Raw genomic sequence first — 26,445 nt, forward strand, 5'->3', positions numbered from 1 at the left:
TGATTAGTACCACAAAAGAGAAAAAGGGACAAAGATAAAATGTGGGGAGGAAGAGGTTAGCTTTACTTGAGAAAATCAGGGAGAAAAGTTGAGGAAAGAGATGACATTTTATACAAGCATTGAAGAACGTGTAGTGATCAAGGATGGCAGGGAGGGAATAACTTGAGTACTTTCCTAGCCTTTTTTGTAGAAGTTCAGAAGTAACCCTTTTAGCTTTGATTTTAGGGTCCTCCTGGAGTGAAGCAATGGCTAGATTAGAAGAGGGGATGTTTTGAATTTGGATTCTTTACTTTCCTTCCCCAAAGAATACAAATGTTTAATTTGTTTCAAAGCTTCTCTTTGAATTTTTATTTCAAAACACTTGTCTTATGACCATAATCTTGTTGAGATAGAACAAAATTTCCAATAAGCACTGTACTTTGTTCTCTCATATAATGTACAAAATGCTGAAGTTACAAACTACACCTACAGTGGTGCCTCTTTAATGCTGCAAGGGTAGAAGTCGGTCCTTGAGTTGGGCACTGTCTATAGTTCAAAACTGTTTACTGTAGGAAAAAGATGGGGATTGAGTCCGGGAAAACACTGGTTCTGTACTCTACTGCTTGGGAGATGTGGGGTGTGTGGTGGGATCCAGGTCTGAATGACTGCCAAAGCTCCCTAAAAATTTATAATTGTTTAATTGGGGTCATCAATTATCTACTTTAAATGTGAACTCCTTTCAGGTCATAAATGTTGGGACCACCCTTAGAACAGGAAGGAATGAGAATAGGAGGAATGGGTAATCAGGGAGCTACAGTCAAAATTCCTAATAGTCAAATCCTGGAACTTTAGAATAGAATAGGGTGGCTTGGGAAAGTACTGTCACTAACAGCTGAACTAGATGAAGTAGTCTGTTCCTGGATGTCTGGGGGACTACAGTGCAATGGGTTTTATGTGTGAATTCTGTCTTCACAATGATTTATGAATTTGGCCATAGAGAGAATTTATTGAAGGCATTTGTCAGGGATTGCAGAACAGAGATTGTTATGCTTACAGAAAGAGTTACCTCCAGTGTTTATTTCTATGTGTTCCTGGAAGCATCTGTACATAAAACTGGACATTTCTAAGGCACTTTGAGGGTCCTGTTTGGTGAATTATTTGCAACCAGAGAACTGAGAATGAAGGAAGCTTCAAAAGCTTCTTATGAGGAACTCATGGCCATTTATTTTGATGTTTTATGAATTTAGAGTTTGGGATCATATTTTCAGCTGGAAGTTTTTCAAAGAGAATTATTTCACAAAACATAAATGTCACCATTAAAAATGAAAGCATAAGACAATGACATCATCATAAAGTTGTGGTTTTCCAGTGGTGTGGAACTCCATTTTGGGCAAGAGATAATTTCTGAGATATTTGTGTTTGGTTCTGGCTGACAAGCGGGGTGGGGAAGGAGTGGAACCTGTATCAGGGATGCTGGTCAACAGGATCTGTGACAGTCATGCACCATGAGGTTCATCTGCATCACATAGACTATATGCCCAGGGTACTCCTTGGGTAGTCCTTGGGCAGGAGTGAGTTATAGTCAGGGATCAGCCAAAAGTACAACCTGAGAAGTTTGTGGTGATGACCAAGAGATGAAGAGTAGAAAAACCAGAAAGCCACATCTAATAAAGAGAGATGCAAAGAGAGGCAGTTCATACTTGTCAGTGAGTGTTGTTCAGTTCTTATTGGATATGGTCATGAGAAGTGAGCTTGAGAGCTGGACTGGCACAGGCTAGACAATAGCCTTCCTTACTGGCCAGCCCTAATTCCTGCTCTCACAGTCTGTGCAGTTTTAGGCAATACCTCCTGAGAGAGGGAATATAATAAACTACTTCATTATTTAAATTGAAAAGTAAATTGAAAATGTGGAGCAAGTGCTTCTCAATATTTTTTGTATATATATGTATATGTGTGTGTGTATGTGTGTGTGTGTGTGTGTGTGTGTGTGTGTGTGTGTGTGTATCTCCATGGATTTATAGATCACTACCTTCACAATTCCTTCAAAATATTGTTTGGTTGGAATATTATGGGACATAATTCTAGAGAGGTGGCTTTTAGAGAGTAAGTCACACAGTAGTTGGCCATCTAACATAAAAGTAAGTTTAGATATTTGAGTTCTTTATTTTCCACAACTTGTATTGCTACTTGAGAATTCATAATACTATATTTGGACTCTTTCAGGAAGTCCTTGAAATGATTCATGTTGAAAGAATGAAAAGTGTGAGTTTTTATTTTTGTTGTATTAGTGGAGTTACAATGCTTAGCAAGATAAAAGAATCTGTCTTTTATTTGTATAGCAGAGTAGTTAAAAGTATATATTCTGGATGTAGTCAGACCTGCCTGCTCTGCCTCCCAGCAATGTCCTTGGCCTTTGAAGAACTACATGTACCAGCAGGGGAAAACCCCATGTACTTAGATCACACTCAACTCTGGTATTTTCCTGAAAATGAGTGTTATCATAGGTATGTGTCCTATTCTTGAAGAACTCAGGAAAAGATATTATGAAAGCCCTGTTGGTAAAAGGACACATAGGATAAGGAAATTTTGTCTTATATTTATCTGTGATGCCTTTGAAGTGAATTTGTTATAATCTATGGAACCTCAAATACAAGCATGTTGTTGTCTTAAGACTAGATGGCAGAAATAGGCATATGTCTCCACAGTGTGGAAAAACAGAACAGGATTGTGGCCATTACTACAGCTGTTCAGAATGCTAGTCTGGTTCTACTCCTCTTTGGGCATATGCTGTAAGTCACTTTCTTATTACCTAAACTTGGGTTTAGATGTGAGACTGGCTTTGGCTAATGGAGTGTAAGTAGAAGTGATATGTGTCATTGCTGGGCAGAAATCTTTCAGGGAGAGCATGATTTGTCATGTTTGCTTCCCTCTGCCATGTTGATTATTGAAGCTGGTATCAAGATGGAGCCTCTATCAACCTGGGTTCCCTAAGATTGGAAGAACACCACCCCACACACTCACCTGGTATTGATATACAGCATAATGAGAAAGAAACCTTCATCATTTTAAGCCACTGTAATTTTTAGATAATTTATTATTACAACATAACTTCACTTATCATGCCTGATATTAATACAAGGGGTTTCCAAGAAAGACCAATTCTTGAAGACAGTGAAGGCCAGAATGAGGCCAGTGACACCCACTTGGATGAATTCAGGAAACAATCTGGAGCAGAAACGATATCAGAAGCTGGGGCCATTCCCGGAGAAAGAGGCAGCAGGCAGGAAGTAGGTGAGGGCCTTGGGGTCAAAGTCAATGAAGCTGACAATTTGAAACCACATTCCAATTTTAGCAAGAAATGCAAATGACTCAGTGGACAGGTCATGAGACGACTGGGACACACATGGTGGTTTTAAGATGAGGAGGTGATCTCTCAATGATCATGTAGAAGTTTGGATTTTCTGTAGTGAACTCCAAATATCAGGGAAACAGCCCAATATCTTTCAGATATTCTCATTGACTAGGGCCCTGGGCTTGCCTAAGCTTGCAATCTGTGGGTCATTATTGTGACCAGCTAGTTAAGGCTAGAACAGATGGGGCCAGAAAAACAGAGACCGAAATTGTTGGTTGAGGCTATCTGACACTGTGACAATATTTTTTTCAAATGGGATATTTACATTAAGCCAATCCTAGCTTTTTACTTCTCAGATAAAATGATAGCAGTTCAAGGAATGTCATAGGTTATATTTTCCTTGTTTTTTTGTGTGAAGGGTAGAGGGGACTCATTCCCATTTTTGCAAATTCTGGAACCTGACAACAACATATTTTCACATGATTATCACCAGTGTTGACTGAATCTGAAATTGGTCCTTTGAATTAAATTGCCTAAATTTTCTAGTTCACTATGATTCACTGTATAGTGTTTCCCGAGCAGATCTAAACATTTAAAAAAATCCTTCCATGTGACAAACTGTGATGCAATTTTGCAGATGTTTTCATTCTAAACATATTGAACTCAATATATCCCAATTAGAAGAAATGTATATGAATTATCCTTATTAAGCAGTATTTGTAATTTTCTAGCATTTGTCTAATTTTTTTTGATCTCTTTCTTCTTCTGGTTGTACATTCCAATTGGATACATTAAAACAGCAGATTTTTACAAAATTATGAAAAATCTGTACATGTTTTAAATAGAAATGTTTTTATATGACTATGGTTTTATTTCCTTTATTCATAAAATGATAATGTAACAGAAAGGGAAAACAAAATCTAAAATGAGATTTGGGTCATATGTTTTGCTCTGAACAATTGATTTTTCTTTGGGACTTGGAGTTTGACATAATGAAAGGCTGTGGGACATGGAAAGGAGCATATGGTGTATATGAGGCACCCTTTTCTCTTACTGTGATTGTTCTTTGTTTTTAAAATTCAACATTGGGTAGGAATTTTAGATGGATCTGGTCACTTACCTATAAATGGTAGTGCCTAGTTATTTCTTGCATCTTACTGCCATCCAGGTTGGCATGGAAAAGTTTTGAAAAATTGTGGAAAAGGGGTAAAAATCTCATGTGACTGCGGTTGTAGCAGTCCAGCCACTTATACCCTCTTTGTGGTAGGCATGTAAATGTTGGCTTTCTCATTGTGTCCAGTTAAGATTGCTTGGAGTATCAGTGGCTCCTTCCACACTGTATAGTTCTCTGGTGTGGATGAGAAGCTCTGAACTCTTGCACCTCTCCCATCTTCCTCTCTTTGTCATTCTCCCTGGACTACCCAGATAATTTAGTTTGGAGGTTCCTCAGATACCTACTACCAAGTACTAACTAAGAAAGAGAAGCTAGAGCAAACCTACTGGTATAGGATGTTCATTTATGCAGAGATTATCAAATTGCTAACTACATGTTGAAATGTTCATGGATTTGTTCATTGTCATACACTTTGTATTTTTTTTTTACTACACTAATGTCTTTCCTATTCTTTATTATTTCTTCCCCTATACTTTGTTTGGGTTTATTTTATCATTCTTTTTCTGACTCCTTGAAATGACTATTTAGCTTATTAATTATTAATTTCATGCCTTTCTGCATTTCTAAAATAGGCACTTATATATATTCCCTCTAAATATTGATTTAGCTGCATCCTACAAATTTGATATGTTGTTTCCATTATCATTGAATATAAAAGGTTTAAAAAATTCTAATATAAATTCTTTTGTTATTTGTGGATTATTTAAAGCATGACTGTCCAATCAAAGTACAATGTAAGCCACATATGCCAGCCACATTTGTGATGTAGAATTTTAAACTTTGAATCACAAGGCTTGTTAGTCCTAAGGCTGCCTCTGGTTGTTCTCAGTGTGTTGCCTTGATACTGCTACCCCAGATTCTTGGACATGGCCTTTTTCTTGGTTCTCATTGGCTCCATCTCCTTAGCCGTAAATCTCTTGATTTCTCCAATACTCCTGCCATTAACCTTTGTGGCTTCAGAGAGTCTTACATTGCTACTGTCAAGTCCTTATATCTGCTGTGCTGAAATGCAGCCTTTTAAAAACATTTAGAGACTATTTTGCCAGAATATTTAGATCCCTTTTCTGTTTCAGAAGAGAAAAAGATCTTGTGTAAGTTTAATTATATCACCAAGTTCATTAATTTATTCCTTCTTATATTAAAGTATATCTGTAGCCATATTCTTAGACTATTCATAAAGCTTTCTGAATGCTATACGCAGTTCAATCTTATAAAGTTGGATTTCATCAGCAGAGAATATTTCTGATGAGTAAAAACTGTTGGTCTTCAAAAATGTCTGAGACATATACACAGCCTAGGTCACATCAAATACTTTATAATAAAGATTGGAAAAATAATGTTCTCTATTTACTCAAGACTACTGGATCTGCAACTAAGAGGCATTTGTCCCAGTCAATGTTGATGTGACAATTAGAATGTATTTATCCTAGTAGGTGTTGATGTGACCATGGGGACTGGTGACTCTGAGAAAGCTTTATGCATAAGTCATTATGATTTATTTTGCCTACAATGGCAATTGTGGGAGAGAGATGATTATTTGGAAAGTTGGACTGGCATAAGCAAACTACTAGTTTGTCCCAGGCAGTCAAAAAATGTGGCCTCAAGGAAAGCAATAATTAAAAATAAAGGGGGAAAAAAGAAACCATTTTCTTGCTTTGGTACAGCATGTAATAACTACAATAACTATTGATCTTGAAAAATTCCTTATGTACCTTAAGCTTTCTCCTAGCTTATAGAAGGATCAGTCTCTTAGCTGGCTGTTATTGCAGAATTTCTTAAATAACCATAGAGAGTGTCAGTCCTTCACCTTACAAATGTAAAACTCTAAAATTTAAAACTGCCAACAGGTTCCCCCCCCCCCCCCAGCATTTACTTGTGTTTTAATTATAAGCACTACCCGGGAAGGAATAAAATTTATTAACAGAATGAGAGTGAGTTATGGTAAAAAATCCAGAAGATAGATAGAGAGAGAAAGATGGGGGTGGGGGAAGGGAGGGAGAGGGACAGGGAGAGACAAATTATTTTTCACTAACCTCCCCCCCTAATCTGAAAAAACAGAGGAGTTGAGAGTGCCCCTTTAAACTGCAGGACTGCAATTGATCTCTGTATGTTTTCTGGTATCCGTCCCTTTGAAAGGAGAATGAGAGCCAAGATCATTGGCTGTACTGTGGAGCTGTCACATCTCAGTACTGAAAAGGTACAGTGCAAGTGAATTTAAACAGTTTTTGGCTTTCTATTTCATATCGCCAAGAGCTTTGAGAATGATGAACCAAGTAAATGCTTTATTTAGGGCTAAGTGAGATACAGATTCCTCCAATCTGACAGCGTTTCAGCCTCCGGAGTGAGGAAGCAGCAGAAACAGAAGCAGCAGAAGCAACAGCAGTAGCAGCAGCAACAGCAGCAGCCCCTGCTGAAGTCCAACAGAGGAGACTTGATCTCTGGTTCATCCTGGAACTCTGCTTGGGGTTGTGCACTGTCCAGGGTCCTGAAACATGAACCAAACTGCCAGCGTGTCCCATCACATCAAGTGTCAGCCCTCAAAAACAATCAAGGTAGGACCCGGTTTTTGTCTCTTCCGTCTGCTGCTGCACATGTGTCTTCATTCATTTACCTAAAACGTGGACACTGGTATGCCTGGACACTGGCAGTGGAGATACCTATTTGGTTTGAGTTTGAATTGAAGGTTGGATCTAAGAAAGTGTTTGGCTCTGTTTCCATGTGTGTGTAGACTGGAGAGAGTAGTTTCTACTGAACACTTCTTTTATTCTGATGACTTTGGCTTTTTTTTTTTTTTTTGACTGAGAATCTGTCCGTGGTATATTTGAAGAAGAAAGTTTAGTGAGTGTCTAGAAGAGTTTCTAGTCCATGTCGGTTTTCCTGATGGAACTGGTGAAGATTTTGCAAACTGCTCAAATCAGATGCCATTAAATTGAATACAAATTTGATAACAGTATCTCATATGGATTTTGGATCTGTTAACCTTTCCAAAGGAAAACACATCTTTACTGTGAGCATTGAACTGGTGGTTACAGTAAAGTGACTATACTGGGAGAAGATAAAAGACTGTAGACAGAGTATAAAATTGCATGTTCTCATGTGTACCACCATATAACTAAAAACCTGTGAAATAACTGGTGATAGCCTTTAATTCAGGTGCTTGCTTTAAACTTGATGCTTTTCTGACAACACATGGCTAAAGGTGAAGAACAAGCTCAGAATTTCACTACTGTGTTTTAGTTTTAAGTAATGTTTATGCCATTCTCTTTGTTTTAGTTGGAATACTCATATTTATAAGGAAACTTATAAATGACGAGGCTCCCAATCAAGGATTTACTCTATTTTTCCATTTACTTGAATTGGATTATTATCTGTGTGGATAGTTTGCATCTTGAGGAAAAATGGTATGTTCTTCTGAAACTTTTTAATGAAAAAATCCTGATAACCTGATGGGTCGTCTTCAGTTACTGCAATCTCTCATTCACATACAAATGCAGACCTTTTACTAAGATTCCAGAATTTGAGAACACTGGATTTTTATGATTTATATTACTTTGGGGTTTATATCTCAGGCCTTTGACAATATTGCATAGACTATAATTGCAAAAATAATATAATTTTCAGCAATATCTCTTTCTGGTGAACTTACCTACCCTTTGCCAGAGTCTTGCATTGATAGATAGACCATGAACTAAACATTTTCTCCCATTTATCAGCAGTTATAACGTGGTCTCCAGGAAATATCAAATGATGCATAGTTAGATTTTCATCATATATAAACATAGGGAGTTAATTGAAATCATGCAGAACCCAAATTCAGATAATTTATACCGTCTCTAATGGCAAAGATTTGAAAATTTTTTTTCAGCATTGAATTTTTTGTACTGTTCCAAGTTTAGAAATAAAATGTAAGCTTTAGGATTTAAGTTTTCCTCTGCATGTCAAATTCCCACATACGTCAATTATATAAGCAAGCATACCACCACCAAACAAAGCCACAAAAGTAAATATGTGACACTCTACATTGTGATATATAAACTCTAGTGGGAAATATGTGTTGTCACCTAAAGTGAGACAGAGTTACAGATGAGCTGTCTACTGTTGAGTGTGTCTAGAATGCTGTACAATGACCAATGGCTTTTTGTGTAAGAGTTTGAGGTCACAGGAATCAAGCTTTTATTTGCCCTTTTCTTTATTGGGTGAGCACAAACAAATGCTACTTTCTGAAACTGAAAATTACTTCCCTTATTAATGATCTGGCATTGACTGCTCTCAGACAAACTGTGGAGCCGAAAAAAATGTTTCTAGTGTAAGGGTTTTGCATCATCTTGCTGATCTTGCAGATGCTGGTTTTTCATTCTAACTGCAGCCATTGAATTGAAATGAAAGGCATCATAAAAATTGGACAATCCACCACTTAGCAATGTATTATATTAATGGCTTAATGAAGGAATCTTGAACCAAAGCTCTGGGTGATTTGGTTAATTGTACAAGTTAAATTCTTTTGTACACCCAACCCCCGATATTGCTCTGGGGAGCAAAAGATGCTTGTGATGTTCATAAAGTATATGTAGTTGCAAGCATTGAACTATTAAAGGAGTAATTACTTGAGTATTTTCCAATTTGCAACAGTAAAAAGCGATGAGTGGAAAAGCTCTCTTACTTCAAATTATGTGCTCAATTATGAAGCATTTATGACTTTTGGAATTTATACTAAAAATGGCTATCTATATTTAGGTAATGCATTAGCCTATGAACAAAATGCAATAACAATCTAAAGAAAAACCCTAAGAAAAAAGATTTTTGGAAAGCTATGGGATGTTGGAAGCTCAAAATACTCTTGGAACTTTTGGAATTTTAGTTTCAAGCATGGCTCTTTAAAGTTAATTTTTTCCTCACTCTTAAAGTTACTATCTGACAATTGTAAGTAATCCCCCCTGCCATGGAATCTAGTTGGCCTGCAGATAATGATAACCCACTTTGGGGCTCTGGAAATATCCAAATACTTAATAACTTGCATATTGCTCCATTTTAGAAATTCTAAAACTTCTAGGGACTCCCCCCCACCAGCCCAGTGTAATAAACCTCTAGGGAATTCCCCCCTCCCCCGCCCCCATCAGTGTAGTAAGTGCTGGATGTTTCTTCTTAAACTACTGCTAAGAATGCAATAGGAATGAACAAAAATGAATTGTGTTGCTAGAAGTAGCTGTAAAGGCCAAACATGAATAGGACGAGAAAGAACAGGGATGTGTGTCAGTGTGGATGTCTCCTCCACTTGAAGGTTAAAAACCGGTAAAATCTCTGGTGGATCAAATTCAGCAATTGTTGCCAATAAAGGTTGTTTGTGGTCATGATGGTGGCAGAGTTGGAGAAGAAGGGATCGGGAAAAATCATAATGGAATGAGGTGGTCAACATTATTCAGGTTGCTTGACATTTGTTTTTGTCATTCTGGCCATTCTCTAGCTCAATCAGTAAGGGACACACTTTTTCTGATGTACTTGGGCATGTATGTTGCTATAGTCAAAATTGGTAAGACAGGAAGTCAAGTAAAGGTGCCAAGCATGTTCTCAGATCACTTTGGATAGAATGCTGAACGTAGTGCACTCTTAAAATCCTCCTCTGTTTCCGAGCTGGTAAAAAAATAAAGCTTTTCCTGAAATGATTACAAATCTTACTGTCAAAGTAATGGTACTCTTAAGGGAACAAAACAAAACAAAACAAAAAGATCTTTCACTCTGAGATCTATAATGGAAAGTTTTAGGAACTCTATGAAAATATTAGATGCAGATTTAATCTTTGTATTTTTATAAACTTGATTTCTAAAGAATTGCCCCCACCATGGGCAATAAACTTATTTTTTCTTTCCTTTTTTTTTTTTTTCCCACTGTTTTGGATTCTCTTGGCTTAACTGAAAGTAAATTAAACGTCCAAGCCAAATCTCTGGTCTTGGTTTACTTCTTTTGCTAGTGGAATTGCAAATTTAGAATTTTGCCTCTAAAATGAGCAGAGATTTTTTTTCTTATTTCTTTCACATTTTAAGATCAGCTTAGTGTCCACCTGTGTCTAGGCGAGTAAAGAAAATCCTCCACCCTTTTTAGGGTGGAAGTTGTGAGTAAATTATTTGTGGTTGGTGATTCCTGGATCAGAAATTATATATATTTTATTATGGAAACCCCCAAATAAAGCATACAACTTTACTTTTCCCATCTCATGACCATGCCAAACCCGTCAAGACCTGCCTGGTTTATTCTAAGACCATCTTCACACACAGGTTCCCAGTTCCACGTAAAAAAGGGTCCCAAAGTTCTGAAAGTTCTGGTTGCTTTCTACATAACCCTACTGCAAGTTTTTTACAAACCGTACTTGAAAAAATCTTTAGGATTTTCAGTGCTTCAGAGTACAACATCTTGAACTGACAGACTTTTTCATGATAATTTTGACAGCCTCTTATATTGTAATATTGATAAGCCATTATGCAAACAAAGACTTTTTCCCCAATTACTGCTTCTAATCCACAGCCCCATCCAAACTTGTGATATAGGGAAGAGGAGATAAAATAAGGGAGTAAAAGAAATAAAAATCTTATCATAAGTATTTTTTTTTTATTAAATCTGTAGGCTTGGGGCATGGTGGCTAGGAAATAATTTCTTTGTTTAGCAAATTGGGATTTGGGGGTATGACATTGTGATGAATTGGCATGGTGAGGCTGGGTTGGGATGGTATCACTGGCATCTCACTGGTTGTTAATTCCACACCCCTAACCTAAAGGATGGGCACCATATCTGTATTTCACATGGTACTTGAACTACTATTACAAGTTAATCTCAAGGAGTACCTCATAATTAAATCTGGAAATTATTAACATATCCACAAACATTTAGGAATGTATGGAGTGTATAACAAAAACAATTCCACCTCTTTATGTCATCACTATATGAAAAATTTAAGATTTTTCCAATTTCACCATTACAATATATAAAATTCTAAGTGGAAAGATTATAATATACTTCTACATTGTATCTCATCTTAGGCATTGTTCCTGGTCCTACTCCTAAGAACTTTAATCATAAAAAAAGACAGAAACTTGATGAAATTACGATCTGCACACGGACTCATACACACTGTAAGAAAGAGTTGTCATTGGTAAGTCTACAGCTACTGAGTTCATCAGTGAGCTATGCACTTCCATTTGACAAGGTGCAGGTTTTCCTTTGCATCAGCAGAATGAGCCACTCTCCTAAGTGATGAAAGATGAGGAAGTCAAAGAGAAACTTACAAAACATTAGGGCTGTGGGAGAGAGAATTGTTTTCACTCTTAGAAATGGTCCACATCTTTTTAATTATTCTCACACAGCTTCCTCCTATGCTTAAGGCAAAACCACAGCCTGTGATAAACATGAAGAGGACCGTCTGCCGATGACAAATTTATAGTCATTTACAATTTGCATTTGTGGCCAAGTATTTATACCTTAAATGACTACAGGACAGTTTTATTTCAAATTACTATAAATTCAACTGTTTTTTAAGGAAGCATTAATTTTTTCCCCTTAATAAAGAGTGACAGTGTTATAATAATTAGCCAGCTTTACATTTTATTAGCTTTTTTCTTAATAAAATAGAAAGTTTCTTTTTTATTTGACATTTATAGTGCTTGAATGTCAACTTTTACTTCAAAGAAGTATTCTTGTATAATGTACTTTTGAGGTAAATTTGAAAGGTTTCAGAAAATATTTAACGTGAGTTGATTTTCTCCTTGGAAAAGTAATATGTTAATTTTCTAGAAACTCAGGTTTTGGCCAGTTAGCAAAGACATTCTTGATGATAAATTTGTGGTGACAAATTACTAATTGTCACTAAAAAGACATCATGTTTTTACAAATGAAGCATGGGATTAATCAGCTAAGGTAGTAGTTTTCACTGTGTGGTCCCTAGACCAGCAACATCAGCATCCCCTGTGAACTAGTTAGGATTGAACATTGCTGGGCTTTATCTGGACCTATTAAATCAGAAACCCTGGGGGTGGGGCCCAGCACTCCCTGTTTTGACAAAATGATTCTGATGCACCTTGACATTTCAGAATCACTGAGCTAAAGGTCTACAAAATAAGAAACACCTGTGCTATGGCTCCCCTATAAGAATTGTCTGTGCTTGGGTATCACAGAAGGAGTCAGAACAACTTCAGAATGCAACTTAGGGTCATTATTTAACATGCATTCTATGAGAGCCAGGATCTCATGAAGTTCATCTCTTTTATCTCTCACAGGCATACTTGATACAAAGCCTTCACACAGTAGACATCAAATATATATTTGCTGGTTATTAAATGGTTTATCAGCTTTAAGGGGAACTAAATAATATTTTAAGACTTTACTCGATAAGCAACTAGGTTGGAAACCTTGCTTTTTGTTTGAATTCATAGAAAATTTCTCAAAGAAGTGTACTGACATTTTGTTTGGCTTTCACTGGTTTTGTTCTCTGATCTTGGTTTGGAGCCATCTGGTAATCAACACCTTTTGGTAACTAGGGAGACTCAGAGTCACACTAGGCAGAAAGTGTACGGGACAAGTATCTCCCTCCTTGCCAGCTGTATCTGCAAATTGTCAAAACTATGGTAGGCATGAATATCACCTTAGCCTTTCTCCTTCTCTCTGTGAATGTTCTTTGGCCCTCAGATATGTGCCAGGTTGGTAGGGTATAATTGGCAGCAGTACACAACTGGAACAAAATGAATTATCATTAAAAACCTGACCTTGCACAGACAGACACAGCATGGTGTTACATTAGCAGAACTGGATTTAAGCTGGGTGATAAGCCATGAAATAAAGGAAATTTACCTTCTGAACAGGCTTATTTCTTGGAAATTCTTCATAGCACTCCGATGGTCTTGTTTGTTTGTTTTTCACAGTCATCGCTGGGAAGAAAGAGAAAACGCACACAGCCTACCCTACTACTTGCAAATGAAGTATAAGGCAGATTGGATGACTTTTCCTTTAGTGGGGCATCCTTAAGTTGAATTCTCACTCTCCTTGTACCACATGAATCATGTGGCCTTGGGGAAGACAATTAACCCTGTTAAGGCTTTTTTCCCCACTAACAGAAGAGCAATAAACTTAAATTATCTCCCCAAACAAAAATGCTATGTAAGTGCTTTGTATTATAATTTGTTCTAGTAGCAATTTTTAAGGATATGACATTTTCATAAAGAGTTGTACAGTGAGAATCAATTTTTATGACATAAAAGCTGAGAATTTTATTTGCAATTATTATTAACCATAATGATGATAAAAACTCATTTTGAAGTCACCAGGGAACTGAAAAGTATCTTCTAATATTGTAGTAACATCTGCAAGATTCCACCATGGACCTGTACCAGCAAGATAGGAGAAGAAAGAGATTGGATTCAAATGCCACCTAAAGGACTGATTAATTCAATAAAAAATGCAGTTACTCATCCTAGTGCTCTGCTACCAAAATGGAAAATACCTGGGTAGCTGCATGTATGGTCCATGTGGTTGCATTGAGGAGAAATTTTATCATGGGATGAATACAGTCTTCATACTTGTTTGTGCCTCTGGGACTTCCTCTTTCCTTTGCCTCCTTTATGCTCCGGCACAATAGCTCTTTTAGGAAACCCCTATTCTTACTTTAAATCTCATGCAGAATATTCTCAGTGAGAATTCTCTGACTCCCCTACCCAGACAGTTCTATTCCCACCTAATCACTTATGTTCTTACATAATCTTCTGTACCTCTCTAATAACAATTAATCTTCTGAGTTATGATTGTTTCATGTAAGTCTCTTTGCTAGCTCTTAAAGAGCTCTTAAACAGTATCCATCTTTTACTTTTGTTAATCCCAGTGCCTAGCCCTGTATCTGGTGTGTAGCAGGTGCTCAATTAATATTCTTTGAATAAAAGAACAATCAAGGAAGGCTACAAGTTCATTTGTCTTCCCAAGAGATGCCGTCTGACTTTTGAATTCAGAAACACCGTAGTCCTTCTTGACCTAAGCAGGACTAAACATTTTGCCTTAAAATATGTAAACATTTGGAGAAGTGGCAAGGGTCCTCAGGGCTTTTGAGGACAGATATGCTATTTCTCTTGAGGATGCAGTGGCTTCTGTACGTCAAAAATAGCTTTTGCATCATGAGTGCTCCTGCATTAAGGTTGAGACTAGTCTTGTGTCCAAATAGAGACAATCTCTGTCATTCTGTTTTGAAGCTTGGGTTAGCATAGGAGACACAAGTTGCTGCTGATTTTAATGGATAGGGATTTGCACAAGGACTATTGGCTCTGGTACTTTAGGGAGGCTCTTTCTCATCAGAAACTTTAATTTCCAAGATGAATCACTGCTGCTGGGCTGAGCAACACCACTTCTCACAACTCTGGTTTCCAGGATTTTGCCCTAAGAAAAATGAATTCCACTTCATTTTAATGGAAAGTAAATAGCATGAAAGTACTTACTGTATTTAATAGATGGGCCCTTTATTTGAATAATTTTTTGAGAGAGTAAAAGATTTAGGGCAGAGAGACTATACAAGGCAGGCATTCTTGATCAAGGAAGAGCCGCTATGGTAAGATTTTTTTCCTTTATGTGTATTCTCTAAAGGGAGTAAAATAGTGTGAAAGAACAAACTCAAGAACTGTTGGCTCTGGCTGATCAGTGAGCACAGCATGGTGTGATGGATAGAGCCCTAGGTTTGCTCTTTCACTGTTTCAGTCATTCAATATTTAGTGAAAGAATTCAAATGTGAGTAGGGTGGTACCTCTTATTTTTGAGGAGCACAGCATAGGATACAAATTAATACCACTGCAATGTAAAGTGCTAAGTGAGGTAAGTACAAGGTTTTTGTTGGGGTTGGGGGGTCATTTCAGAAAACCCAAACCAGAACCCCAAACAGGGATTAGATTGATAAAGAGAGGGCAAGAAAATACTCCAGACACAGAGACATTATGCAAAAGATGAAGAAAGAAGGCAATGCAACTGTCATGAAAGCATTTAATAGTTGAGATGGATTAGATTCCAGAGTGCGAGTGATTAGGAAGGGTGAGAAAGGCGGCTGCAAATGCACACAGGGGACTATCTTTCAGAATTTGACTGTGCTCTGGGGGAAAAGCTTATGGACAAATGGTGCAGAAACAAGATCTCAAGATCTAGGTTCAGGACTCAGCTCTGTCACTCTGGGAGACATTCCTGAGGTTGGTGTGTCTTCAAGTAAAAGTAAAGATGGTAACACCTTCCTGGTCCATCTTTCAGGGTAATCCAAATATAGGATGTTCTCAGCCAGACAGGTTTTATTGAGGTAAATCTTGAGAACAAAAGGTTTGTTCATTAGCTTGATTTAGAAAGGTACCACCCACTTTCTTGGATGCTAATAATAGCTTAATAGCTGGTCTTCAAACACTTTAGTGGTAACTTTTTAATCTAAAAAAAAGTCTTTTTTGATGAATTCTAATCATTTATCTGTACCAAAATTTTCCTCTTTAATATTTGAAGATAACACAGTGATAATCATTTTACTGGATATTGGTTGCTGATTCATTATTTCAACAATGCCTAGTCACACATGAATGACCTTTGTTAGTAACATTATATTTAAGCATGAAGGATACCTGGAAATTTCAGGCATAGTGGTATGAATGTTCTTTTCCGCCTAATCTCCTGATTATGGGAACCGTGTACTATTTTTGATAAAGATACCTTGGGTTTTTTCAAGGATCAGTTCCAAGGGTCTCCAATGATGGCTCACACCATTTTCTAGAGGATACAGAGAAATTAAAGTACATTTGATATGTTACAGTTCTAGTCATAAAATTTTAGATGTTTCTTAGAGATATGTTACTTCAGACTCTCATTTTGCCGACAAGAAAGCTGATGATTAGAAAGAGAAAATAGGTAACGTGAGAGCTGCCCAGTCATTCCTTTAAGCAGGAACCACACTTTTATATAGTTCTATCTAGATCTAGTTCTCGATATGACCATGATGCAGGAATATCTCATAGTTAACTCTTAGTGTGGCAACAATGATTCATTTCCTCTCCTCTCTACCCCTCATACTTTAAATGATTATGGTTTTCTGAGGCCTGGGGCAAGTTAAAGAACATGTAGACTTTATTAATTGAGATGTTTTTCACTGAAAGCATCAAAAAGTAATAGAAAATTCTAAATAAATTAGCTGAAAGAATAAGAAAAAAATGATAATTTCGTGAACTGAAAAGCCCCTTGGTAGAACAACCTCTAGGGTCATTTAATTTGGTGCCTAAATATCATGACCTAGGACCCAGGCTCTTAGCACCTTTCCACCTTGTTTTTCTCAGACTCGCTTCCCTCATGGTGACTACATTCCTGCTTCAGTGCAGTAACTGGCCTGCAGACATGACTGCTGACAACGTCCAGTGGACAAAGAGAGGTTTCTTTCTTTGTATTTCTTTCCAAGGGAGAGTCCCCCACAAATTTTCCTTCAACACTTGTTGGCTAGATATAAATCCTACCCCAACTCCTTATCTAATCGCTTGATAGTACACAGTAGTAACTGGAGGACATAGAGAAGGAGGTTACATGAATAAATATTGGGTTTTGTTAGAAACAATTAGAGAAACTGGACGGTTAGTAGGTAGAAAACCAAAGATATGCACCACAGAGATCAGTAAAGTAGATTTTAGAATTTGATGTACAGATAATGTCTACCACACTGTGAAAGACAGGCAATGCCATGGTCCAAGCACTGTTTCAACAAAGGTGCAATAATCTAAAATATAGCATCATCTCTGATTGCCTCACACCAGAGACTTCTTTTGAGCAAAAGGGCAGGAAAAGAGAAGCCTTGTCTCATTTGCTATTAAATGACTCAGTATCCAATTTTGCATTGTGTTTTCTTCTCTCTCTCTCTCTCTCTTTACATGTCTTTAGGCTCTTTTCTATTTGGAGAATATGAAGGAACATAATGGTAGTATTCTTCATCAAATAATTAGTGTTACTCAGGGCTTATCACAGTAGCTTTTTCTCTGGTACCTCTAGAGACTTGAAATTCTTAAACCTTCATGATCATTTAAACACCCAAATGCCTCCAGGATTAGGGGGTAGCACGAGGCTTAATGTTAGATACACAAGAGTTGAAGCTGTGATAACTGGAGAGAGCGTGTCCCCACCTAACGACATACCAGAGCAAAGCCCTCTCTTCTCTCCAAGAAAATACCTTGGAGGAGTATTTATTTTGGGTATTTGAGTATTTATTTTGGGAGAATAGGGTATACAACCAAAATGATTTTTTGGAGGGCTCAGGACCTTTGATTTGTGACTTCTGGCTGTGTAATGTCACTAAATCCCATGGATTTAACTACCAAATGCTGAACACCAGCAGACTATGTTCCATCTAGACCTCTCCCTGGACCTCTATTCTCAGATACCACACTCTATTCAATACTGTCACCTAGATGTCTAATAGACACCGTAAACTTATTATGTTAAAATCAGAACTTTCAGTCCTTGCTTCTCACCCCTCTTTTAGCTAAATGATTGAATGATTCATTGAATCACTTATTAAATTATGCCACCCTCCTTTTTTCCCTCAAGCCAAAAATCTAAAGTTCATCTTTCCCTCTCTTCTCCCTAACCCACCACGTACTCTGTCAGCAAGGCCTGTCCTTTCTACCTCCTGAATGTGTCTCCAACCTAATCACTTCTCTCCACGTCCATCACCATCACCCAAACCCACTGCACACTCACATCTCACCTGAATTATGCCAACAACTTCAACAGACTCCTGGCTTCTGGCTTGCTTCACTGCCATTAATTCTCTACTCACCAGATGAGTATGGTTTTAACATGTTACTCTAATCACTTTGCACAACTGGTTTAAACTTTAACATTACTTTAAGAAAACAAGTCCAAATCCTTAGCTTTACCCTGGCTACCCTGTATTATCTGACCCTGGTTCTTCCTTCTGACCTTGTTGTGTATCATACTCCCCTAATCACTATTCTCCAATCAAGGCTTTCCTTCTGAGCCAAAAACAAGCCCAGCATTTTGCAATAGGATGGTCTCTGTGCTTGATGTTCTCATTGTCTGGAAATTCTTTTTTATGACACTTTTCATAACACCTTTCTAGTTTTCACTTAGAGAGGACTTTTCTGATGGACTCTGCCCATCTAGACTGTGGTCACACTTACGTTAGTGCTCCAAAACCTCATAACCAGAGGTGGTAATTTTCTTGCATTATGCTGACAGTGCTGCTCCTGCGGGCTCCAAGCGGTAGGGGAGGTGACGCACTTTTATCTCCCTGAAAGCCTGTGACCTTCGTTTGCTACATTTGTTATCAGAACCCTTGTCAATTCTGATAATATAAAGCCCTTGTGGAGGATTTTATTTTATAAAAGAACCTTTTGGATTTTGTATTCCAATATCTTTCCTTCCCTTATGTTAATTCAATAGTTATTTATTGAATATACAACAGGGAATCACGTTGCACAAATGAGGACACCAAAAGACATTAGACACAGAAACTATCTTTAAAAAGCTCACAGTCCAGCTGCTTTTCTCCTCTCCCTTCTCCTGGGATGAAGGAGGATGGCAAAGAAAAGTGTTATTGATGACCACCTAGTGTGGAAAGTGTCAGGACAGAGGTAAGAAGAATGTACTCCAGGACAGCAGAGAAGGGGCCACTGTGCTCCAACTTGTAGGTGAGTTTGAATCTTTGAACTGAGGCTTGATGTGCAAGCAATAGTGACTTGGTGAAGAAAGGGGACAGAAAGGACATTCCAGATGGCGGATGTGTGAAAGCACCCAGACAAGCAACACCTCCACCCTCGTCATTGTTATCATCGTTATCTCATTATTACCATTGTTAAGTGCTCACACCATGATAGACACATTTCTGGGCAGTTTTATGGTGTATTTCTAATTTCCATGGTGACTTAGTAAGGAGCGATTATCTTTGTTTTATAGATGAGAACATTAATTTGCCCAAGTTCACCCAGACTGAAGAAGTGGAGTTCATACTTGAACCCAGATGAGTTTGCTGCAAAACTCAAGCTGACAGCTCGTGTTTCCTGCCTGCCCTCTGAATGTTCCCCCTGCTCTCTCATGTTCCCGCCAGCTCTAAGGAGCTCCTTGCTGTTACCCAGGGTCCCCTGCTGTTTTAAGTGTCTCAGTTGAAGTTCCCAGTTTTCTCTCACAGGAATGCTTTGTGTCCTTCCTTTTTGTCTGGGAGTGGACACTGCTTGTCATTTTGGGCTCAGTTCACAGGGGATTCTCCTCCTCCCTGAAGCTTTGTGTGTTCCTTGCTCCCTCCTCCCCAGCACCTGCAGTGCACCATTACTTGTATGTCACTCACCTTTTTTATCCTCTCCCTTCACCCCTTGCCATACCCTATCCACCTTCCACTGCACATCAACTCCACAGCTGGACTGCAAGCTCCTTGAAGCAAAGACAGGCCCTCGTTTGTCATTGTGACTTTAGCGTCTAGCTCTGTACCTGGTATAGAGAGAATGCTCAAGAAGGGCTGCCAAATAACTGAGTAAGTGAAGGCCATGCAATGTGCAGAATGGTGTATTATTGCTCCAGAATATTCTTCATAATAGCAATGTTTTGTTTTATTTGATATGTAATCACATGGCTCTCATTCTGAAAGAAGATACTACTATAGGAAAAGAAGTCAAATACATTCCTGGTTTTTTTCAGAGGATTTTCTTCCCTTTGTGTGTGTGTGTGTGTGTGTGTGTGTGTGTGTGTGTGTGTGTGCGCATGTATGTTTGAGACAATAGGAGAGACAAGAGAGTTGGGTTTTTAAAATGTAAATACAGCTGCAGTTGGCTTATTACTAAGTTCTTTCATTAGTGTTTGGCTGAAAAGATTTTAAACTGATTTCAAATGTGGAGAAGTTATTTTTTTTAAGAATGGGAATTTTCCATAATCAGAAAATATCTTCTGAGCACCTACTCTGTGCCAGAAATTCTTTTACTCACAAATTCATTTATTTTCCACACTTGCTTGCTAAGGAAATAGTGGGAGCCACCATTTTAAACAGCTGATCTTGGTCAAGCCCTCTGAGTTCAGTATCTCTTTTAATATTTTGGGGTAGATGTTATTACCCTCATTTTACCAAAAAATATTAAGGGCTTAAATTTTTGAGTGCAAAAGAGGTAGAACTGGGCCTCCTACCTATTCCTGCCTTGGCTCCCCAGGGCAAGGCCCTTCCATCACACATGGCAATATTGCTTACAGAAGAGAGCCAACTTAACAGCGCTTCCTTCTAAGACATACAGGCATTTGACTATCTGGAAAATCATGTGCTGACAGATCTGTCTTTTCAAAGTCTCCATTTTCAAATTCATCACCCCACTTAAGTCCTTATCATGTATTACTCATGGAGATTGTACAATGAGGCCAACCTGGAAACGTCGGAGCTGGGAATCCAGAGTTCAATGAGGCAGCAGAAACAATGCAGAGTCCAGAAAGAGCATCTGATGGGAACGCTTAGGGGGACAGAACACCATAAAGTAATTTCAAAAGATAGCTCAGGGCCTGGGAGAAATAGGACATTAAGGAGCAAAGACAAGCTTGCAAAAATCTTGATGGCCAGTGATTTGGACTAGTGACTTCTTAATAGAAGAGGCCCAGGCAGAGGCATCTGTAGCAATCTCAGTCTAGCCAGGGTCAGAGTAAGAATATTAACAATGGCAACACAGAAACATGTGTAGGATTCAAGTACTTACCAACATTTTAGATTTTTTCTTATGGAACAGCAATCACAATCTTCTACAACACAGGTGCTTATTACTGATAGAATTTGATGGAATAAAGTAGGAAATGTGGTGTTAGAATTAGCAAAATGGCAGCGTGCAACCTGCGTTGTGGAATGGTTAGCTGCATCCCTGGCCTCTACCAGTCAGTAGTCTTCTCCCCAGTTGTGTTAACCAAAGGGCCTCCAGACATTGTCCTCTTGGGAGTAAAATTAACCACTGTCATAAATGGTGGCTGTTGCCGCATACGCTATACAGTTTCATAAATTGCAATAGATTTTGAAAAGGTAATTGCTAAAAAGGATGGTTTTAATTGCATGTACAAAATATTTGAAGACTTTAAATTCAGCCTGGACTGAATTTTCCCTGGGCATCAAGATAGGGCAGAGGAGGCAGCCTATGTTCTGGAGACCATTAGAGTCCAATAAGTCAAGGACTGATATGAGGCCAGGACACAGTGAAGCAAAGACGGCAACAAATATCCTATTATAATGCATGCGATCTATTCCTGGCCACTGGGGTTATAGGGTCCAGGTTCTGCTGCTGATGGTACAATAAGAAAGCCATGGACAAAAATATAGGAAGCAGTTAACAGGAGTGACGCTCTCCAGCTTGGGAGAAGGTTTGAGAAAGTTTGAAATGTGCCTGTAGAATAGACCAAGAGTAAGATCTGGGAGGGTAGTCTTGGCTATATAAATCAGATACTATGTATCTATTGTACTTTATAGTACTTTATACAGACTCTGCTGGTCAATACAGATAGATGAACTTTATCCATTTAGTTTCACTTGCTCTAACTCAGGATTTCTCAACCTCGTCACCATTGCCATGTTGCACCAGATCATGCTTTGTTGAGGGGCATTCCTGTGCATTGTAGAATGTTTAGCTGCATTCCTGGCCTCTACCAGTCAGTAGTCTTCTCCCCAGCTGTGACAACAAAAGGGTCCCCAGACATCGCTAAATGTCCTCTTGGGAGAAAAATTAACCACTGTCGTCAATGGTGGCTGTTGCTGCAGGTGAGGAAAACCTGGGTCTGGGAGTGAGCGTGGGTCCCTCTGGTCTATTGGTGGCCTTTCTGACACTGAGCATGGTTGACCCACCCACAGGACACTGAGAGGATTCAACATCTATCATCCAGGATTTACAAATGAAGGAATTTGATCAGAAAGTTAGGACCCCACCTCCCAATTGCATGGAAGAATTGATACTTGAACCCGAGTTGTAACATTCTAAACCTTGTCTCTTTCCTCTGTAACAAATGGTTTTTCTCCTATGCTTTGCAAGGCCACAGGACATAGGTATGGAGGGAGAGGAAAGGCAGGTGAGACTTCAGGACCTCTAGCATTCCCACTCCTACCCCTACTCTTGTCTTGGCCAAAGTAGCATCACCATCCTAGGCTGATGATGGTTAACGTTCCTATTAAAATAATAACAGATAAAATCCCCTGCATTATACCTTTTTGCCTGCTTGGAGTTGTGGAAGACAGAACTAGTGTTAACCCAGAAAACAGCTAAACAGCACTCCTTTCCTGCTGTTGGAAATCTGTTTTCAAGGGCAAGGCGGGCTGAGGCTGCAGGGTGAATTTGCTAATCTGCAAGCTAGAAAGATAAGGGACTGGTACCCAAAAAGGCCATTTCATCATCCATTGCTGGTCTCTTTCCAGAAAGAGTCATCTTCTTGTTTCCATATTTCACTCACCCAGTCTACCCTGAGTTATTCTGCCAAAGTTTTTTCTTGGCAGAACCTTAACAAATAGCGCCCCATTCTTGGGAATCTAAATTCTCATCCTGATAGCATCTTGCTTGGCAATCTTCAAATTCTATACTAATCCAGGAATTTCTAACTCCTAACTCTACTCTTTTTTTATAAAATAGGAAATGTTCTCAGGACAGGAGAAACACAAATTGACCACTCACCTCTCCCCTATTTTCCTGTCATGATATGTGAAATTCTACATTTTGAGACTGACTTTTTATAATGAAGAGGTTGACTGGCCTAGTTAATTTTCTCAAAAGCAGATGAACTTGAAAATTTTGACATATGTATATTTTGTCAGCCAAAGAGAAATCATCTATTTCAGGAGGCAATATTATATACTTGTTAACAATATGTACTTCAAAATCATACTGATTCAGTTCATATTCCAGCTTTCCACTTTTAGCTATATTATCTTAGGCAAGTTTTCAAAAATCATCCAAACCTTCTTTTCTCATCTGTAAGATGGGGTAATAAAGCTCTCTGTATCAGAATGATGGGAAATAAATGATGTGATACATGCAAGGTATTTTTAAAAAATAGCCAGCACCATTGTTATTACTGCTTTATTCTTAGAGGTCATGGTGCATGCATATTACAAATTTCAGGAGTCTTGGTAAAAATAAATGCAATATTGGAGGTCATCTTGCCCAATTTCATAATCATCTCTGAGTCATTGGCAAACATAAATTATGACAAATAGAGCAACAGAAATGTAACTATAGCAAGGCAGAATGATATAAAATGGATTTTAAAGACTAAATCATGGATAAGAATCAAATTTTTGCTGTAATAAGCTTGTAGAATCCACATATTAGACATTTTAAAATGTGATTTCCTTTTCTCCTGGTTATAAACCAAGTCATAAGTGGATTTGTAGGCTTCTAAGGAAATTTCTGCTATTTTGTTTGTTACTTCCAGAGGACAAAGGATTTCTGAAGGAATCTTGCTTTATGTGTTAAGGAGAACTTTTTAAAAAGAAGTACTAATGTCACTGAAAGTCCTGTCAAGTATTTGATAGTTTAGGTATACAATAGTTTTATAAAAAGTGTATAAATTGGGACATTTACCTAAATAAGTGTCTTCTGACCAATATTTTATTATATTCTTAATCCGGGTGTTAGGAAGAGGAGAGTAACACAGTAATACAAGTAGTAATGCTGCTACCTTTACCAATTGAGTAAAATTCTAGAAATGTTAAGAAACATGTAACACAGAATGAGCCAAAGAAATGTTTGCAGAATGAATGCTGAAGACATTTGGTTCACCATGGTTGCCATACCCTATACCATGCATCCTTTCACTGTTGCTGTGACCCTTTTCTCTCGGCCAGGTGGACATTGTCATGCAAGATTTAACACGTACCACTGGATGATGTAACCGGTGATCTGGCTACTATACTGGGACAGGTTTTTCTCTAGGGAAATAAACCAGTACTACCCGTATCACTGTATCAGTCGGTGGTGCATGTTACATGCTGCTTGGCAATGTCAGGGGTCAAAAACATGTTACAGTCTAGAAAGATCTATATAGGGTCCACTTGCAGAGACTGGTGTCAAAAAATACTATGAGACCTGGAGAAATCATATAAGTTTCTCCTTTACTCTTCTCTGGGATTCCCCCATTTCCTAATACACGCAAAGCCAGTGGGGTCCACTTGGGATCGCAAAGGAAATGATCACTTCTGTATTACAACGGACCTCTCAGTAAACTATATTTAATTCTAAAAGGACAAAAGCAATTTAAATTACATAGTAATGTGATTTAGTTTGTTATAAGGTATTGCCATTCCTCTACTACATTTTTACTATAAAATCTTTGTTTTTACTGTAAAATACTTAATATTTGTTTTCTTATTTTATATGTTACTTAATACAAGATCTTATTCTGTTACTTTAACGTAGTTTTTTTTTTTCTTGAGTAATAATAAAGAGAGTTACATCCTACTATCATCGTCTCTGTCCTTGCCATTTGTTCCTGGGGACCCTGCTTGGCTGCCCTGGCCCATGTAGTGACTGATAGGTTATTACTTGGTGGACATACAGTGTAGAGGGTATAGTGACATTAAAGTCATTCTCATCCCCTGAAATCCTTTTACAAACCATCTACTAAAGTGTATTAGACCAAGGAAAAAGTCTTTTATTTTCTCCTACACATTATAAGCAGCAGTATGCTGGGATGGTCATGGGGCTGGATAGGAAAACAGAGTACTGTATTTTCTGAAAAGCATATCATTGCAACCAAATACATTTGGGATGACTCCTATTTATTTATTTATTCTAAGAGCCTATGTTTGTGTAGAAATTTCTGCTTAAAAAAATTTTTTTTGGAAACTTACAGTCAAAAAATTAAATGCTAGTAAACTTCAATCCTTTCGTATGTTTTGGTATAATACTACCTTTTTACAACCTATAGACATTTTGTATATAATTTAAAATTAGCTGATATATCTAGGGTTCAACTGAAACCTCTCCCTCCTTACAGAAAAAAATCTCATTTGTCTGAACTATAATAATTCTGGATATATGATTTAGATGTGCCTATTATAACTATGTACTTGAAAAGAACTGCTGAGAAAATTCAAAATTTAAACAGGATAACACAAGGTGTACATTTAAACTATGAAACGACTTTTTCAAGTCTCCATTTTATGGAAAATATAGAACATTGTGCATTACTCATCTATTCACTATAGAACAATTTTCTTTTTAAGTCCTTCTTTTGCTACTATAAACTTTATAGCTTAGTTTATGTAACTTTCTGGATATGAAACTAATAAAGATGCATATTTTTCAATAAACATCAGCCTTTCACTAATTCAGAATGCTTATTCCTTTAATTAGTCAAAATTAGAGATTATATTTCTCTCTGAACCAAATGCTTTCTTATATGAATTAAATGAGAGTTTTTGATGAAATGTCTCCTAACAGAGAGTAAGTAATTGAGATATAATTGTTTGTAGATGAAAAATAACTGCCACATTCATGGCAAATGTGAGTTTAATGCAGATGATTTCCATGATTATGATGTGTTTTATGCTGCTTTTTATACCACTGTTTTGGAAGCATTCATAGTACCAGTTGAGGTAAAAACATCTTAATGTTTGCTTTAGTGCTTGGCAACAAATACAGTCTATAAAATATGTCATAGTTAATATTAAAAGCTCATGCCAGATTGTAACATAAAGAGTTTATTCAATCTCTTTAAAGTCATCAGGTTAAAGCTTCATTTGAATGAGTTAGCATTTGGGTTTCTTATGATTTTCAGCAGGTGAGCTCTGAGAAGTTAGGAGTCACGCCCCCACCCTAATACCGAGTTGGCACAGCCCCCAACCAGGGGTGGGGAATCTGCAGTTTTGGGGCCAGATGTGGCCTTCTGGATCCTTGAGTGCAGCCTTTTGACTGAATCCAAATTTTACAGAACAAATCCTTTAATTGGTTCTGTGAAG

The 26,445-nt window shown here is 37.8% G+C and overlaps 1 protein-coding gene across 1 annotated transcript in view; it reads left to right on the plus strand.

Annotated features, from left to right (window-relative positions):
• The first annotated feature begins 6,547 nt into the window (after window positions 1-6,547).
• The window catches only part of DPP10 (dipeptidyl peptidase like 10), a 1,316,731-nt gene continuing 1,296,833 nt past the window's right edge, over window positions 6,548-26,445 (plus strand). The window contains exon 1 of the mRNA XM_045558744.1: window positions 6,548-7,057. Coding sequence (XP_045414700.1) covers window positions 6,998-7,057 — 60 coding nt within the window. The 5' untranslated portion in view covers window positions 6,548-6,997. The remainder of the gene's footprint in view (window positions 7,058-26,445) is intronic.

This window comes from Lemur catta, chromosome 8 (genome assembly GCF_020740605.2).
Source record: "Lemur catta isolate mLemCat1 chromosome 8, mLemCat1.pri, whole genome shotgun sequence".
In the NCBI taxonomy this organism is placed as follows: Eukaryota; Metazoa; Chordata; class Mammalia; order Primates; family Lemuridae; genus Lemur; species Lemur catta.